The sequence below is a fragment of the Cyprinodon variegatus genome, unplaced genomic scaffold (genome assembly GCF_000732505.1).
Source record: "Cyprinodon variegatus isolate N-32 unplaced genomic scaffold, C_variegatus-1.0 Scaffold15, whole genome shotgun sequence".
In the NCBI taxonomy this organism is placed as follows: domain Eukaryota; kingdom Metazoa; phylum Chordata; class Actinopteri; order Cyprinodontiformes; family Cyprinodontidae; genus Cyprinodon; species Cyprinodon variegatus.
Window position 1 is genome coordinate 739,001 of NW_015150468.1, and position 18,185 is coordinate 757,185.

General features: G+C 36.2%; 1 protein-coding gene across 2 annotated transcripts; it reads right to left on the reverse strand.

Moving 5' to 3' along the window:
* Positions 1–355: 355 nt before the first annotated feature.
* slc39a13 (solute carrier family 39 (zinc transporter), member 13) lies at positions 356–17,915 on the reverse strand. 2 transcript variants are annotated; one of them, XM_015385040.1, is made up of 11 exons: positions 17,751–17,915; positions 16,162–16,208; positions 12,471–12,836; positions 9,936–10,043; positions 9,601–9,743; positions 7,956–8,069; positions 5,836–5,913; positions 4,306–4,356; positions 2,916–3,048; positions 2,720–2,819; positions 356–1,586 (listed from the first exon to the last, which is right to left on the reverse strand). In XM_015385040.1, the coding sequence occupies exons 3-11, from the start codon at positions 12,796–12,798 to the stop codon at positions 1,511–1,513; spliced, it is 1,131 nt and encodes a 376-aa protein (XP_015240526.1). In that variant the 5' UTR covers positions 12,799–12,836; positions 16,162–16,208; positions 17,751–17,915; the 3' UTR covers positions 356–1,510. The 2 variants fall into 2 exon arrangements, with proteins under 2 accessions (XP_015240526.1, XP_015240517.1); XM_015385031.1 differs by having other exon boundaries at positions 359–1,586; positions 5,824–5,913.
* Between the last annotated feature and the right edge of the window lie 270 nt (positions 17,916–18,185).

Consider the following 18,185-nt stretch of genomic DNA (forward strand, 5'->3'; position numbering starts at 1 on the left):
AGGGCAGCACAAATACAGAAATATGATGAACACCACCACACACACACACACACATACTTGCACCTTAGGCTAGTTTTAACTGACCTGCTAAGATAAAATACATGTTGATGGGCGGTGGGAGAAGGAAGGCACTTGAGCGTATGACCTTCTTGCAGCAAAGCAGCAGGACTTACAATTACAGCCCTAAATCACCTAATAGTACTAGATATAGATTCTGTCACCAACACAGTGAATGCTATCTAATCACAGGATTTTTAAACAATGATGAAAGCTATTCCAGATACCCAACATTTTTGACACTTTTTTTTTTACTACGGTAAATAAGAAAACTGTTTAATACTCATTTACTGAAAAAATATCTTCCAATGTTTTCAGTTTTAATTACAAAAACTTAAAAAATCGAAAAAGAAAATAAAAAGGTGGGAGAAAAAAGACCAATGTGCCTGCAATAGACCTATGGACAGATGAATGAATGGAGCGATAGATTAAATAATAGATGGATAAATGAATGAATGAAACATCTAGGGAGTGAGACGGAAAGAAGTCTATAAATGAAATATAGTTTTCTTAAAATATTTTCTTTTTACACACCTATCTGAAACTGGCAGATTACTTTTTTATATATTTCTATAGTATTTCAAATCTTTGCAACTCAGACTTTTTTTCCTGCAATAGAAACATAAATGCTTTCACACAATTGTCTAAAATGTGAAGTTTATTTCTTCTTCTTCAAAAAAAAAACAACCTTTTAAAACATGTAATTTCCCTTGTTTTCCACTTTCTAAACCTGCATCTAATCTCCAATACTAATGTTAGTAAATAAGATAACACAAGTATTCATGTATAAGTTTAACACAAACTGTTCTTCAGGCTGAAAGCTGTATTAAGCTCCGAAGGTGCAGGCTACACTGCGTGTGGAAGGAAAACAGATGAAGGTGGGAAAAAGAAAAACACTGATAACTAATTATTCTCAATAACTGGTATTTGATTAAAGCACACTGCAAAAACGGGTGATGAAAAATATTTTCATTGTGTATTCAGAAGCAAACGCCAATGACAACACCGATTTAAAAAAATTAGATGTAGCTCTTTGCTCTGTGCAAGAAATACCTCCTATTGAGATCAAGAGTCGTCTTTTGTACCTGGTAGTGAATGTATGTGCAAAGCATCATGATTGTCTAAAAGACAGTTTGGTAACAGATTTCCATATAAACTTTGTTTTTTTTTTATCCTTGACCATTCCTTATGGCGCATTTCAAAGTGTCCACCCATTAATGTCCCGTCCTATCTGTCTTATCAAAACAGTCTTTCCTTTCAGTCATCTGTAAATAAAGTGCTATACTTTTTTAAGATATTTGCTCTAGTGCTCCATGACAGCGATGACAGAGAGCCTTGAAAGAATCCGCCTCTTTATCTGGATGATGGTTCAAAGAATAAGAGGCTGGTGCAGAGGAAAAAATATCTCCAGTAGTAGTGTTTGTTAAGGTGGGAGAGTTGTCTTCCCCCATGTTCAGTCAACAATGGCTGAGAGGAAAACCATGGTACCCATCCCGCAGAAAATGAGCAGCATTTGCACCAGGGAGTGTCTAAAAAGAAAAAGAAATACCAATTTACAAAGTTGTGAACATACCTTTTACATAAAAAAAAAAATACTTGTTGGAGTTTTTTGTAAACTATTCCTAATACAGTTAGGGAAATGGACAGAATACACATTTTATTGAATGTAGTGGAATGTCCACCTTAACCCCTACATAGAGAACTATATAGTGGTTGCGCCATTTTATATGAGCATCCAACTGTCTAGTGGATGGAAAAGTAGTTAACTCAAAACTTCCCACAATGCACTTTGAAAAGTAGTGTACATCTATGGTCACTAGACGAGCAGATACATCCCAGAATGCTTTGCAAGTGCTCTCTTCACAAAGCATCATGGGATATTTTTAGGGAAAGAGAGAAAGCAAAGAGGCACTGTGCACTGCACTGTGCAAGGAGCCAGAGTCATGTGACCAACAGTGAACGAAAAATAATGATTATCTGTCAGAACGGCCAGTTACCAAGTTCACTATAAAATCTACTACTAAGCTATGGAGGGGTTAGGGCTGACATTCAGACATAGCCATAGGCTACCAATTTTGTTTGTTTAATTTCATAGTTCATTTTGAACAGAGATTGTGGTTCTCCAAGTCTTGTCTTTGTTTTGAAAGTTTGTCAAAGAAACGTAGACTTTTTTTTTGCATCTTTCTTCATTCGAGATCATTTGATTATTTTGTCAAATCTTAACAGCACTACATTTTTTTATAGCACCAGTCATTTCCGTATACATTCTGTTCCAGGTGTGAGACAATTGAAACCTATAAATGCACATAAGTGGACAGATAAAAGACAAAGACAAGAGGCACCATCCTTCATGTGTTAATGACAGACTGCTGGTGATGAAGTGCCTGACTGTTTAAATAAAAAAGTATTCTATGCAAAATGAAATCTTTGACATCTAGATACAACCGTGGCATATCTTTGAAGAAAAGAAAAGAAACACATTTGCCCCCCATTAATTTACCAGTAGAAATTATGGAAAATATCTTAAAAGGCTGAAGAAATTTTGTTAAAGTTAAATTCAATCAATAAAATCTGGTTCCTTGGAGGTAATATATGAGAAATAGTGGACTAGTTAGAATATTTGTCCAATTTTTTACCCCTGCTGAATTTATTTAGCATTTACCTTAAACTGGACTCCTGTAGCAGGTCAGGCACAACATTAACCAAGGCAATGTAGAGGAAACCCCCGGCAGTGAAAGATAGAATCCAGCTGGAGGAGCTTTCTAAAACCAAATAAAATTATTCATGCATAATCTGGTCAGAAGATTTTCTTAAGATTTCAAATTACTGAATTGTGTGTTAAATGGAATTAAAACTACCAGCAGCTTTGGGTGACTGAGCACAAAGGGCGAAACAAGCTCCCAAGATCCCAGCCAGAGCCGTAAACAGCTGCATCCGGGCGGCACTCCAGTGATCGAACCCAGCTCGCAGCAGAATAGCAAAGTCTCCTATCTGTAGAGGATAACATTGTACAAAGCAGAGAAAAGCAACAAAATTTCTGTTTACAAACACTCCACTAGTCTAATCTGTTAGAAAGCTCCAAGTTATGCAGAAATGTAATTTTAAAAAGTTTAAAAAAACAATCACCTGGACTTTGTTTTTAAGACGTTTCGCTTCCAATCCAGGAAGCTTTTTCAATTCAAAATGTCAGAAAGAGTATTAAGTTTAAAGCTTTACATAGTGGCCCAAAAACAACGGCTTGTTTTGGCGTAGGTAACATGCAAATTGAACCGAACGAACATGTCCGCCCATTAGGAATGGGCAGTCGTTGGGTTCTTTATTAGCCTGCAATACCTGAAACCTATCTATGTCTCTGAAAGGGGGTTGTTTGAGGAAATTGTTGGTTTGGCTAAACAGGCAAGGTGTTCTGTTCCCCTGGATGGGGGCCGCAATGTTGCCCCATACAGGGCAACAGAGTAAAGTCCAGAGGATTGTTTTTAACTTTTTTGGAATGACTATGATCTGGATGACTGAGAATCTTCACCAGCATACGACACTATACTAGTTTACAGGGTGGATGGTAAGTAATTAGATTAACTATTGCCTAAATATTAAAGGAGTAGCTTAAGTATTGCCATCATGAAGCATCACTACTCTTGAGTAAAAGTTTGAGCTGCCCATCAGAGTAACTTGACTGAATCGAGAACAGGTGTGTTATAAACAAAACAAAAAAAAAGAAAAAGAAAAAAGACACAGGAAAAGTGAAAAATGCTGTTGAAATGATTAAGCTTTGATGTTTTATAAATTACTTTTTATCTGCTAAGCCTGCTGTGGCAGCTATAAGTCAAATGAATATAGAGTGAATATTGTCAATCAAGTTACTTTACACAGATCTACCACACAGTATATAGATTAACTACTCTAAAAGCTGATTTCATAAAGGACATTTTGGAAGATTGTTTTTGGAAAAGTGTTTCTTCTGCCAGAATGTATTATTTTGCAATTAAGTTCATATTTGTAAAATTTGTATTTCAACTTTTTTAATAGTGTCTGTATAATTCTATGTTTGTTTTAAATATTAAATTAAATGTTATCAATTAGTATTACTTGAGCAACCTTGTTATCAAATATATATATTTTTAACACATTTCTTGGACGACAGGTTTTCACTGGAGTGAAACTATGCTGAATTAGTACAACTCTTACTTGTGTACAAGTTTTGGGTACTCTACCCACCTCTGCAGGTTTATATAAATACTGTTATCTCACCTCATGAGGGATTTCGTGGAGTAGAATAGCAAAAGTGGTGAGGAATCCAACCTGCAAGAGAAAAATAAACCATTAAAGAAAGGACAAGGTGGTTTATATGGAACACCAACCTGTTTTTCTAAAAAAAAAAAAAAAAAAAAAAGGAAGCCTAGTCTGACCATGTTTATTAAAATGTTTAAGGGCCTTTAAAAGTGGAATGATACGCTTTTTTTAAGCTTTTAACTATACCATTATTAGGCAGGGGCTGGGTACTGGTTTTCTGGTATTTCCCAGCAAAAAAAGTGTCAGTTTCAGAAGTGCTGAAGTTTACTGTCATACTGTTCCTGTGGTATAAGCATTTTTATAAATAAATGTACAGCAGCATAACGCCTTCGCAGTGAAGACAAGCGTCTTTCCTCCAGGTTGAAAAACCAGAAAAAATTTTTTTTCACAACAAATAAATACTCATTAAGATCCCAATATTAGACTGGAATGGAATAAAAAAAGAATGCTGAGTTCACTAAATGATTAACTGTCTTCCTTTTCATTCAAGTTTAATTAACATTGTGTTCGTTGTAGCTTTATTTTTAATATTTTAGTGCAAACACGGTGATAAACAACATAAGTAAACAAAAATTGCTGGTAAAAAATCTTGCAAGCGCATGTTTGAAATATGTAGTCAACTTCCTTTCTGGCAATCTGATCAATACTTCATGCTGTTAGCCTTCTGTCCCTCCAGCTGGACTCATGTCCCAGAACTGCAGATACACGGTAACCTACTGAAGCGGTACAAATCTGTGTCTCTGGAGTTTAAAATGCACCTCCCAAAAAAAGAATGTGAATAGCTTCAGGTCCTCTAACAAGTGATCAGTCAGCGGTCTTTATAATTAGATGACCAGGTTTAGGACAGCTAACTTAGCCTGTATGTAAAGAAAAATGGTGTCCTCACTCTGTTTCCCTCTAAGGCTTTCAGGGTTAAGTATCACAGGGCTCTCTAATCAACTTCCCTTTTCTTTTTTCCTTTTTTTTTTTTTTTTTTTTTTTAAAAACAAAAATGACCACAAAAAATTTATTGCATGAATTTTGTCAACACCTTTTTGCCCCCTCCTTTTCCTTCCTTATCTTCTAAACTGATTCAGATAAAAACTTAGCAGCAGCAACTTCTCCATTTTACTCTTCTGCAAAAAACAAGACAAACTAATTTATCCATCCATACAAAATACCTGCATATATGTCTTTCTTGGACCCATTTTTACATTTCTTCCTCTTAATCATCTGCATCTTCTCCCATTTTTAGTTAGCCACAATGGCTGAAATTACCACTCCACACACACCGAGATCCTCCAAGCTTTCACAGCTAATTGGTGCCTTTTATTTTTGCATGTAACCTTTGAAATACTTTTAAGTTTTCAGTCTCTTTTTGACCTTAGGTAATGAAGCTACCACTTTTACACAAAATCATATATAAAATGAATGAGTTGGATTTTTTAACTGACATTATAAAATTGGGGTGATGAAACTCTGTGAAACAAGTCCTACCTTTTTGCTCACCAAGAAACTTGCAGCTACTGCCAGCCCGTGAGTAAAGTTGTCAATGCAGTTGGCCAGAAGGTTAAGGTACCCACTTGTCTGTAAGACATTGTATGAAAACAAATGTATAAAACCTAAAAAAAAAATGTAAACATTGAGATTTGATGTCATAACATTGTCTATTAATTAAGCTACATTTTCAGGTTAATTCCAAGAGTTTGCTTTAAATGTAGTCTTTAGGCATTCTTTTTAAAGATGCAGTGTTGTGAAAAGTATTTTTCCCTTACTGATTATGTTTACATCAATTTGAATAGTGACACCAAGACCTGATTACTGCTTGGCATGTAGTATCAGGAAACTAGTTAAAGGTATTGGGTGGATTTTCACAAGTATTTGAAAAGACCCTCTCCACAAAATGCACATGCACAACCTTGTACCCGCTCCCGCGAGGGAACGTCTAATAGACGACAGCGAGAGCGTGCATGAGCCCATGTCTCCTTGTGCACGCTCTGTTTAAATGAAATGAAAATGGGGACGAGCACGTAGGACGTCCTTACGTAAACAAATAACCAGAATGATTGCAATTAGGAGAAACACTTATTTTGTTTATCCACCCAGAAAAAGATCATCCTCCACTATACCTTTAACTGGACACAATGAGGAAAATTACAAAAAAAAATTATATTAACGATTGTATAAAAATATGTTTTGGAAAAGTCATGGATAATAGATTGGGAAGTAATTTCTACGACTTTAAGACTGCACTGAACTATAGTGAGAGCCATTATCCACACATGAAGAAACCATACGAAAGTATTGAAACTTATCAGTGGCTAAAAGAGCTGACTTAAGCAAATTTACTCAAAGAGTGCATAAACAACTAATCAAGGAGTTCAGAGAAAAGCTTTGAACATCATCTGGAGCTTTCTGATCTCATGATTCAATCATGATTCAATTCACTGCAAAAACCATCTAGAAATAAGAACAAAATTTCTTAAAATAAGTGCATTTACCCTTAATTTTAGTAGGTAAATAAGACGACTTGCCAATGGAATGAGTATTTCTACTTCTAAAATAAGACAATTAGATAATATTCACTTGAAATAAGACAAAGCAATTGTTTTTTTCTTATTTTAAATGTAAATTGTCTTGTTCCATTGGCAAGGTGTCTCACTTATCTCCTCAATTCAAGACAAAATTCACTCAATTTAAGCAAAAATAACTCATACAGATTTCCATTTTTTGCAGTGAGAGGTTAAACTACAATCTTCCAGATGAAAGTACGACTGATCAAAACAAATTCCCATACACACATTTCCCTTTCCAAAACATTATGGCCAAGGCTTTAGGGTGTTTTGTTTTTTTCAGGCATTTTGCTACACCTGAACCAGACTAACAGGGGAAAAAAAAAACATAAAAAATAAAGCATGGCAGTGATAGCGTGATGGTTTGGGGTAGTTTTGTTTTTCTTTAAAGAAATTAATGATTTACTGCTACTGGTGGAACAAGGAGAAGGAGAATGGGCCACCACCATAAACTTGGTTTATACAGCAGTCCCTGATGCCTGCTAGTAAAGCTCTGAAAGGCTCAAACAAATGAAGGTTTTGCAGTTTCCTCCTGAAGTCAGAACTAAAATCAAAATGAGAGGCTGTGGAAGGACCCTAAACAGACTGTTTTCTCCCCAAAACCCTAAACCATGGATAACAAAGAAGAGTGGGGAAAAAAAATAATCCACACTGATGTAGAGGACTCGGTACAAGCAATTGGAAATTCAAACGATGCTGTGACTAAAGGTGGTACTATGTTTAGCGAGAGCTTACGCTTCCACACACAGGCAGATGGTTTTGGCAGGTTTTTTTCTCTTAATGAAGGGGGGGGAAAAAACTGCATTTTGTCTTTACTCTCATCATTTGCTTAATGATCTGAAACTTCCAAATATTAAGAACAGCAAAAATTATGGAAATCCTTAAGATGACATACAAGTATCTATTTTCCTGTATTTCCACATTGCTGTTTTTAGATGTCTGACCAAAAGAATAAGATTAAATGGGATCATCTCTTAAAGGGAAGCCATATCAAAGTCAAAAGTTTATCCCCACTGTTGCCCTATTTCTGGGATTTGTTTCGGTTTTCAGAATTACCTTAATTTTCTCTGAGGTGTCTTGCTGAGTCTGTCGCTGGAAGGATTTCCACGCCTCAGCATGGTTTCCATTTCTGAGTGATGTTTCTGCTTTGACATTTATAGCTGAATTTGACTGTGGAGAAAAATAAAATGTGACTTTTATAAAACATGTGCGGTCACCAAAACATACAAACATATGTCAGTCATTTTCAAAATGTCTCCCCAACTGAATCAAAAAGCTCCCAGTGTAACTAGTCAGAAAAAAAGCAATTTAAATGGAATGTAATTAGTGCACTGCAGCAAACAGATGTTTCATTGTTGGTTTTGAGCTGTGCTAAAATGATTCAACTACAGTCAAAACCAGATGACCATTATATTTATCTCAACTAGGGCTTCTGTTTTCTGAGAATAGCCAACTTCCCTGTTCCATCATTTAGAAACCACTTGTGTTGCCATTTGGCCTGATTGTCTGATAAAGCAAGAAGGAAATAACCTGCGGTCCTCTGCTCGCCGCAGAGAAATGTTTTCTCCATCTCTGTGACTGAAGCTTGGGGAAGTAATGAAGTGTGATCAATTTTAGAGCTATTAATCATCTCCAACAGATTGGAGCTAAATTGTCGTTGCAGAGGACTGTGCAAACACCCATGTATAAATGATGCATTGTTCCAAAGCACTGGCATAATTCATGACAAAATGTTTTCAGCTCATTGCTGTCTTTTGGTAAAATTAGCAAAAGCACTAATGTTTAAGGAGAAAACCCTTAAGGCCTTTTAATCTCTGTCCATTTCTATTGTTGCCTCTTCCTAAAAGTGCCGTTCCGGCGGACACTGAAATGGCTGAAGCAGCTGCTTCATCCCTTGCACTAAAAATAGACACAAGTAGAGGGGCTGAGACATGGATTCCAATCTTCTCCCTCACTGGCATAAAAAGGCAGGATGGAGCATGTATTCTGCTTTACAAAAAACACTGCAATAAAGCGTTTTGATCAAAGCTAGGAAATATATATATATTTTTAAAGTGTGACTAAATGTGATTAGAAAGCTTTCCTTTAGTAAAATAGATGCATGTTAGACTTGGCATCTCTTTATGAATAAATAGAGGAAAAAAATGTAAATAGGAACGTCTGTTTCAAATCTGTAAGCTCCAAATTCAGCACCCTGTGAGGGTTAATCGGCTCTGCGATAAATACACTTCTTTTGCTTTTAGCCTTTGACTGGATGACAGGACTGAAGTAGATGATGCACCTGGGTAAATATACACAGAGTAAGCTGCAGGATACAATAGAAGAGTACAAACACTGGCTATTAGGAAACCAGAGCAGTCTGGACATATCCGCCTAAAGTATCATTTCAAACATCTTTTGTTTGGATTTCAAAAAGCAGAAGGCTCAAAATTAAACTGACATTTGTTTTTTTGCACCATTTAAAGACAGGCAAAAAAAAAAAAAAAAAAAAATCAGAATGGATTCCATCCAAAATCTATAACTATGGCTGTAAACTCCCAGGCGTTTGATGGGTCATCTGATTTGACAGCCATCAAAACACCACTGACAGATGTGCAGAATTAAGCATTCTAGTATCTGCACAAGGCATGCCAACCAGAGTAAAAATATGTAAAGGCTTGTGTTGACATGCAGTATACAGAGAGATTGCAAAGATACTTACAGAGAGATTAAAATTCAGGTCTGAATCTGGGGGGGCATCCTTGAGGCCGTCTTCATCTGGGAACAGTTTCTCCAGCAGGTGGAAGGCAAACAGACCGATGATTACCCACAAGCCCTGGGTCATGTAGTGGTTGTGTTTACTAGCTGTAAAAGGCGGCAGACAGACTGTAAATATGTGGGCATGAGATGTACACTAGAGATATGTTGCTACAACCAAAACTCTGCTTCTAAACACTGCCACAGTCTTCAACAAAGCAACATGTAAATGTCTTTTTTTTCAGAGGAAAACACATTAGAATATGAAAGCATTTATAAAAGGGTGCCTCTGAGACCCACCTTGAGGGCCAGAGAGCGCCCACGCCTCAGGAAGGAGGTGAAGAAACACATCACCTAGGAGACCACCAATAGCAAAGCTCAAGAGCTGCTTCAGCTTTTGGCATCCAGCTGGCAAAGAAACACAGTACCAATTATTGCAAGCAATGGTTAAAACAGATCTCTTTGCTTTTTTAGCTTCAAATGCTGCTTATAAAACACTGCAAAAAATCTAAATCTAGATAAGTCATTTTTTCTAAAAATAAGTGCATTTGTTCTTGAATTGAGTAGGTAAAAAGATACATTTTGCCAATGGAACAAGACAATTCACAGCCAAAATAAGAAAACACAGTTGAATTCTCTTATTTCAAGTGCATATTATCTAATTATCTTATTTTAAGAGTAAAAATACTCATTCCATTGGCAAACTATCTAATTTACCTACTCAAATTAAGGGTGAAAAGACTTAATTTAAGAAATTTGTACTTATTTCTAACTCGTTTTTGCAGTGAAATAAATACAAATTTAGGGCTTTATAAAGGGATCTCGATAAATTGGCATCTTGTATTTTAGCTCGCCTGTTGTCACTTCAACATATGAGGCACTTCAATGCACAAAAGCTTATTTGGCTCAACATGTTGACATTACCAAAATAACACAGGCACTCCACGGAAACTTTAACCTTGGAGCGTTTCCTTCTCTCACACTAACTTCTGGTTAAGCCTGCTTTTGTCTGGCCTCAGCCTAAAATAAATCTGAAATGACACGTTGGTGTGGGTGGGGCCCAGTAAAAGTTTCAGCCCTTCAGCCTCACCTAAAGAGGCTTTAGCTGGGTCATTAGAGTGCAAGGATAAGAGAACTCTACAGCATATCATTTTTAAGTTACAATTGCATTATATACATATTTGAAGTCTAAAAGGAGTGATTAGTACATGTATAAATAATTTCCCAAAATTGTTGAACTCTGTAGCTTTAACTGACCAGCAGGTTCAATTTCAACAGAAAGCCCTTGTGTGTTTAGCTCTAGTATTATTATTATTACATTATTATAAAACTTCAGTTTAAAAGCTAATGAAAACTAGCTATAACAAGTACAAACCCTTATGCATTTTTTATATTTTTTGAAGAACACAGTGCAGTTTTGCTTGTTGCATGCTGCAGCTACATCTATAGAAGAGGGAACTCTTCAACATAGCACAGGATCGTCATAAAAAAAAACTAACCAAAAAAAAAAGCTGTAAACTTGCATCACTGCAGTGCCAACTATTAGGTTTTCTGCCACATTTAGGAAGTGTGCAGCGGTGTTCCTTTTTTGCCTCTGCTAAAAGTTTACTTAAAGCTGCTTACTATATAAAATTCTGGATGCAGCTGGGTTTTTGGCTAACTGCCTATTTTCCAGAAGAAACAACTGTTGATCCCAGTGGAGGACATTTATCAGGGATTTTCAATTTCAAAACATTGATTGATTGACTGATTGACTTTATTGATCACAGTGGAGAAATGTACTCGTTACATCAGCTCCATTAGTCAAAGGAGAAAAATGCGCCAAAGGAAGAAAAAGGTGCATGGGATATATAAAGTGTGTCCACATATGACAGCATTTTGTACCTTTTTTTTTTTATAGTAGGGTTATTATACAAGGATTATTATTATATTGGATTATTTTAGAGTGAGGAAGGATACTTGGAAGATAAAAACTGTTGCACTAACTTTACAAAACAAATAAGAATCAAGAAAAAAACAGAAGAACTATGAACTATTACATATTTTCATTTTCTTTTTTAAACAGTAGCAGGTACGGATGACCTCCCTTATACCAACTCTTTAGGAATCATAAGAAACAGAAAAAAAGCAGTATGCATCCGTCATGTTTGTTATCCAAAAAAATAAATTAGGAATCTTGATTACTTTTCTGCAGCCCTATCTTTATGAATCCAATAAATGGATTCTTCATCTTTTAGATGTGTCAAATAGCAGCCCAGTTTCTACCTTTTCCTTGCTAGGATTTCCAAAAATGATCAAAAGAGGAAATTATTTTACAATCAATATTAGTTTCCTTTCTGCTTTGCTTCTCTTATTAATTATCTTGTTTTGGGAATTTGGAGTCATTATAACAACTATAGATGCAGAAAGCTTGAACCAAATGGCCCCAAAGTTGCAGCATAAAGAACTTATATGAAAGACGTTAAAAATGAGGGCTGCACCTATATAGACATATATAGAATGCACATATATAGAATATAGACTGTTGTTGCAATTTCACCATTCATTTGCTCTTTATAGTCCTACTAAAAAGGTCTCAAAATCACTTAGCAGAACAGACACATAAATGCAAAAGAAACGTACCAACTCATCTGTAGAAAACATTAGACAATATAGAGAATATATGCAACACATTTGGTGGTCAAAAGAGGAACATCTCTTTACATTAGAACTGAAACAATCTTTAAATACTACTCATTTAAAAAAAAAAAACAGTTAGCTATCGGGTTAGTGATTAAATGAAAACCTAGCTCAGAAAAAAAAAATGAGAAAAAAAAAGACATTTCCATTTCCTACCTTCAGTCTTGAGGGCAGCTCCTGATTCAAAAGGAATAACAAGCAGAGGGAAAACTCCACTAAGGCCTACAGCGACTGAGCCAACCAGGGACAGGAACCATACATGCGTGAGTTCACTGGTAAGAAAATCTGTGACCGCCTGGAGGCCTGGGAGGTCATCTGCCAGACTCGGGCCTGGTCCAGCTGCTGTAGCCGTTGCATGAGCCATAGAGGTTTGTGACATCTTCTGGCTGCTTGATGCTCCCCTGAAGGTCAGCAACAGCAGAGCAGCGGGGAAAAACAGAGCAGCAACAGCCCAGCTGGGCCTCCAACCACTTCTACCTTTCATCCGTCCCCCTGCCCAAAAGACACTTGGAGCCAGTGATGCTGTAAGAGAGGAGAAAGCCAAGACAAGAATACCATTAAACTACAATTTTTAAATTAATTTATTGGCCATGTTCAATGGGCTGAATTCTAATGCCAATAAAGGTAGAAGAAGAAAGAAAAACTGTCTAAGCCTCTTGTTTACTACAACCCCCCAAAATAACAGTTTAGAGCCAAAAGTTTCTGTGGAAAAGCTGACGACATACATCTAAGGTTCTGGTTGTTTGTATCAAACACGCGGATCTTTGTGCAAAACTCAGAGCTCACAGTTTTGCTCCAACCTGATGAAATCTCTGTGGATGACAGAGACTGTCAAAGAAAACTACAAGCATGTCCCTGGTTTTGCCGTTGATCTGACATGCCTTCCACTGTCTTTGACAAGGCCTTTCCACTGAAGACTGTTTTTGCTCTCCATATTGCCAGCATCCAAATCTCTCTCCAAATCCCCAGATTCTAGAGAAAAACACGGATTTCAGCGCAGAATAAAGTCTCTACTGCAACTACTCACAGTAGTATTAAACATCATTCTATATTAGTTAATAAGTTTTTGAAAATTTTTATATTTCAATGTAGTCAACACTAAACAATACTTAAAGAAACTCCTTTGCAGCAATAAAAAAGCCATTCCCTCCTTGCAGCTGCTCCCCTAACCAAAACAATGAGTTTCTGCTAATATATCAGCCAATCTGCTAATATGAAGAATGCATTAACATCGTGTCTCTTTAGTGACCTAGGTGAGCAGAAAAGCTCTCTCTGAAGAGATACTCAAACCTGTAAGGCTGAGAAACAAGAAAAAAAGAAATGCCTACATATGCCACCTGCACTTAGGAGTGCATCTTCACACTATGATACCAATTTTGGCGAGTAACTTAAGACCGTATAAAAACTCCTGTGTCTGCAACTGTGAAATAGTAAACCTGATCCACTCAGGCTTTCTGATTAAACATGAGCTTCATGGACATAAGATGCCTGATGATGGGGGTCCATCAGCGCTAACCGCTAACTCTAACTGGTTCAGATGCTCAGCATCACACAATACTCTATTCAATTCAGGTAAAATAATAATAGAAAAAGTTCACAAGCTAATGGCTTTATCAACTTCTAAATAGTGAATTGATGAAACACACCACTGCATACCCAACAGTATTCGTCTGGATGGTTATAAAGATATTGCAGGCTAATATGGCCAACAATAACAGAGTTTATTGTGGAGTCAGGATGAAGTAGATAACTAGAGCAAGAAAAAGTCAAAACTGGCAGCTACCTGTGCTGCTGCTGTGGTTGATCCCTAAAGAAAATAACCAAAAGTACCAGGAAGATGGAAATGGTATTTGGATCCTATATAGGAAAACAATGTTGTTGTTTTTTAACTGTACCCACGTTCAGTTTGTAGATAACTTATCTTTTGTATAGAATGATGCTTAATTTTCCTCTCAGTGCTATGATTTTTTTTTGTAATGGCAGCACAGTGACAAGTACATGGTAGGCCAGTTTTCATATTCTCTGTGAAATGAAGCAAATTGTTCCTTTAACAAGTTCCTCGTCAAACTGACATGCAACGTTTGTTTTTAAAACCTAATGTGTCTAACTGACCCAGTGAATTTTTTTTTTTTTTATGCACAAAACTAAAACGAAATCTAACTAACTCAGGAAATGAAACAATGTGATTGGCTGTAAGGAGAACGGAGACAGGGGAGACTCAAAACCTTCTCCTGACCAAGTTAGCTCTGGGGAGAATGTTACTATGGTGAAACAGGGGTTTAGGAAACTCTCTTTGTGAAATGGAGAAATCAGTTTCCCATATGTCAGGTTTAGAAAACTTTTACTGAGGAGTTTACTGAAGAGTTTTCAGTAAACCTGCTTTGTGAAATGGACCCCAGGTCGCAAACTTAGCCTGAACCAGGAGGTATGATTTGTATGTGTATTTTTAATTAATTAACAGCAGAATTCACAAATGCTTACCATAAAATGCATAAATTCAAACTTCAGAATTCAGAAGTGTGTAAACATTTTCTTAAGTTTACACTATGCATACAAACTATGTGCTGCTAATAAACCAAACCAGGAAGTGTGCATGCTCAAACGGCCAGCTGCAGACAATGCAAGGAACAGCTTTCCTCTGCTTGCTACTTTTTTGTACAGTGAGATGATTCACAAATGAGATGATGGGTTCAGGGCAGGAAAAAGGCTCAGATATCTCAGCATTAGTCGATTTACTGGAAACACCCCGTTATTTAAAAATCCTAGCTCAACAACCACTCTATAAAAAATATGCCATTACATAATCATTCCATTTAGGCGAAATCTAAAAAATGGTTTAGACTGTCCCCTTTTTGTGGAAGAAAGGCCTGGACAACATATTGGACAGGGGACTCAGCTCTGAAGCAGTTTATGAAGACTGTACTTCTCGAGAAAGCTTAGTTTGCAGCAAGATGCTGAATAACTTCCATAAGGCTGATGTGGAGAGTGTGATTCCTTCTGCCATCATCTATGGGCTAGCAGCATCAGAGCAAATGACTAAAAGAAGTTAAATAAGCCAACAGAAAAGATTGGCTCTGTTCTAGGAACTTCTCTGGAGGTAATTTTACAAAGAAGAATTATTCTAATTATGAATAAAATTACAAATTATCTCAGCATTTTTTTATCAGACGAATGAAAAACAACATGTTCTTCAGACAGAAGCTCTGCCAGATGTGAAGTAAGGCAGGCAGTTACAGGATATCATTCCTACCAACAGCCATTACCATTTACAATATCTCACGAGAAAGACCCTGATAGGAGTTACAACAACATAATGTTTCCTTTTGGGAACATATTTTGAACTGAATAGAATGTTTTTCAAAAATAGTAAGAATATAGCACTTTATTTAAAGTAGAACATTAAAAAAGAATAAGTAAATGTATAAATATAAATATATTATGAATATAAAAAATGTATGAAGTATAATAAATAAACTAGGTCCAGATGTTTCAAAAGGATTTTATCTATCATATTTAGAGGCTCAGAATGCAAGTATAGAGTGCAAACAGAAACTTAAAATGTACATATAGAAACACAAAAGAAGCATCCTAGAGCACACTCTTGAAAAGTAACCCGGAGGAAATAGAACAAAAAACACACACCAAAGTGGCTTTAATTTTGAAAAACATTTAGAGATATTCTTCATACATTTCATTCTTTTAAAATGAAAAAAATAAAAAAGAACAAAAGACCTGAGATTAATGGTTGTCATCTATGTGTCTGAGGACCTAACTTTGCAATTCTCATCAATAATAAGGACGTTTTCACATCAACTTTAGGAAAGGAGAGAAATAATGTAAAGTTTACCCCCTTGAATGCTGGAAACAACGTTGGAAATCCAAATGACGGTTTGGCTGCAAAAGATGAGAAAAGAATTTTCAGTGAGAGTTGAAAGCACAGCAGGAGGGCTAGTAGATAAGTAAATACATTTCATCCATCACTTATTGATCACAACTGCCCCATTTTCAGGCAGACCATAATTCTATAAAATAATATGTAACATCAGAGCTTGGTTTAGTCAATATTGCCGTCATAACCTTTTTTTCACAGATTTGACATCAAGAGGTGAATTGAAAACGAAATAATAATATATAACACACACATTTATGTGCACTGGACTTTAAATAATATTCCTTCTTTACAGACTTGAGAAAACTAAAACTTAATCAAACTTTATTTAGATTTTAGTCCTGAATATAAAACCTAAAGATTTTAGCCATTATTCGGTGTAAGTTCTGACATTTTCTATTTATATTTTCCTTCACTGTTGATGCTCAAGCAGTTGAAAGATGTAGTTTGATTAAATTATATTTGTATTTAAACTATCTAGACTTAAGTTGGACAACTTGATTTCAGTGAAGTTGAGTTTTGAGAAAGAAATCCAGATGTTTTCCCACCAGACCGAACATCAAATGGCAAACTGGCTGCAATTTAATAAAAACAATTTAATAGTGATTAATAAAAAAATTTAAAAAAGACAGAAAAAACACAACAGCTTTTATCTAATTAGTTATTAGATAAATGTTATATCAAAGTGAACGTCAGAGCATATAAGGGAACAAAGAAATGTACTTGTTGTATTTTTTTTTTTAATCCAAGTTCCAGATTCAGAGTTATCTGGAACAAAGCATAGGTGACAGTAGGAATCAATATTTATTGAGTGGTTTATCACGGTGAGATTCAGCTCTGGTTGGGAGTCTCCAAAATGTAACCAAGGGTTTTAATTTGAAAAACTCAAATAAGAAACTTAGAATTTTAAGTTAGTATTTAAACAATTATTACAAACTAGGGCAATCAAAGATCACCTACAATGATATATTGCATATATGCAAGATAACATGTTTAAATGTAACCCATCAAAACAAATGCAATGCACTGATTTAATACAGATACGAGGCGGAGACAGAAAGCTCCAGAAGAAGCAGACTTCTATAGTCACACCTATTTATACTTTTATTTTATTTTATCCCATTAACTTTTCAAGTGTGTCCGACCGCTGTGCAGATTTATATCTTTAATAAACGGTCTCAATTATTAAGTATGCTGTCGGAAAGCTAGCAAAACACGTGGAGTAAATGTTGATAAAAACAGCTAAACTGTTGCAGTGAAAACAAAAATGTACGCCGCGAGGCTAAAGTGATGAAAAAAGTTATTTAAAGTAGATTTATGAAGTGGTTGATGTGGTAAGCAGCTCTGGAGTCTGCAGCTCTAAGTTAGCAGGCTAACAGCAGACATTCGAACAGTTTGCTAAAGGAATTAGCTCATCAGACACGTAGCGACGCAGCAAGTAAACCGTTAAGGATCTTTCTGACAGCTAGCAGCAGTTTCATAAACTTCTTACCATTCTTAAAAAAACACCCAATAACAACCTAAAGAAGGAATATTTGTGTGCATACCTCGTGGTTTCGAAAGTCTGCGCACCAGTGTGTCCCTGCCATCCAGACCTTGATGGAAAAACTGCCGGACTTCCTGCAGATTCCAGCGGCTGCTGCTGCTGCTGTAGGCAGACAGGGATCCACAGCGCGGCTCTCCCAAACAGCCACGTATCAGGAACATGAGGGGGAGCACCAGGGAAAACACAAACACCAGAGGGGAGTCTCAGCATGGAAACCCGCCCCTACAAGGATTTCAGGAAGTATCCTATGAAAACCTCCAAAGCTAACACAGCTGAAGGAGTTTTTACTAAAAGACATTACTAATAAAACAAGCTTATACCCAAATAAGTACATATTGGTGTTTCAAAAAAGCATGAAATAAATAATGTATTAATCATTTTATGTGCACATTAATAGTGTAGGTAAGTATTTCATCCTATATTTATTATTCATGTT

Excerpts from the sequence above, each read along its gene's own strand:
- slc39a13 (XM_015385031.1), bottom strand. The coding sequence starts at position 12,798 with ATGAAAGGTAGAAGTGGTTGGAGGCCCAGCTGGGCTGTTGCTGCTCTG. Across the intron at positions 10,044-12,470 it reads AGCTGCCCTCAAGACTGAAG|CTGGATGCCAAAAGCTGAAG; the intron begins GTAGGAAATGGA and ends TTTCTTTGCCAG. Across the intron at positions 5,914-7,955 it reads ACACCTCAGAGAAAATTAAG|ACAAGTGGGTACCTTAACCT; the intron begins GTAATTCTGAAA and ends AATGTCTTACAG.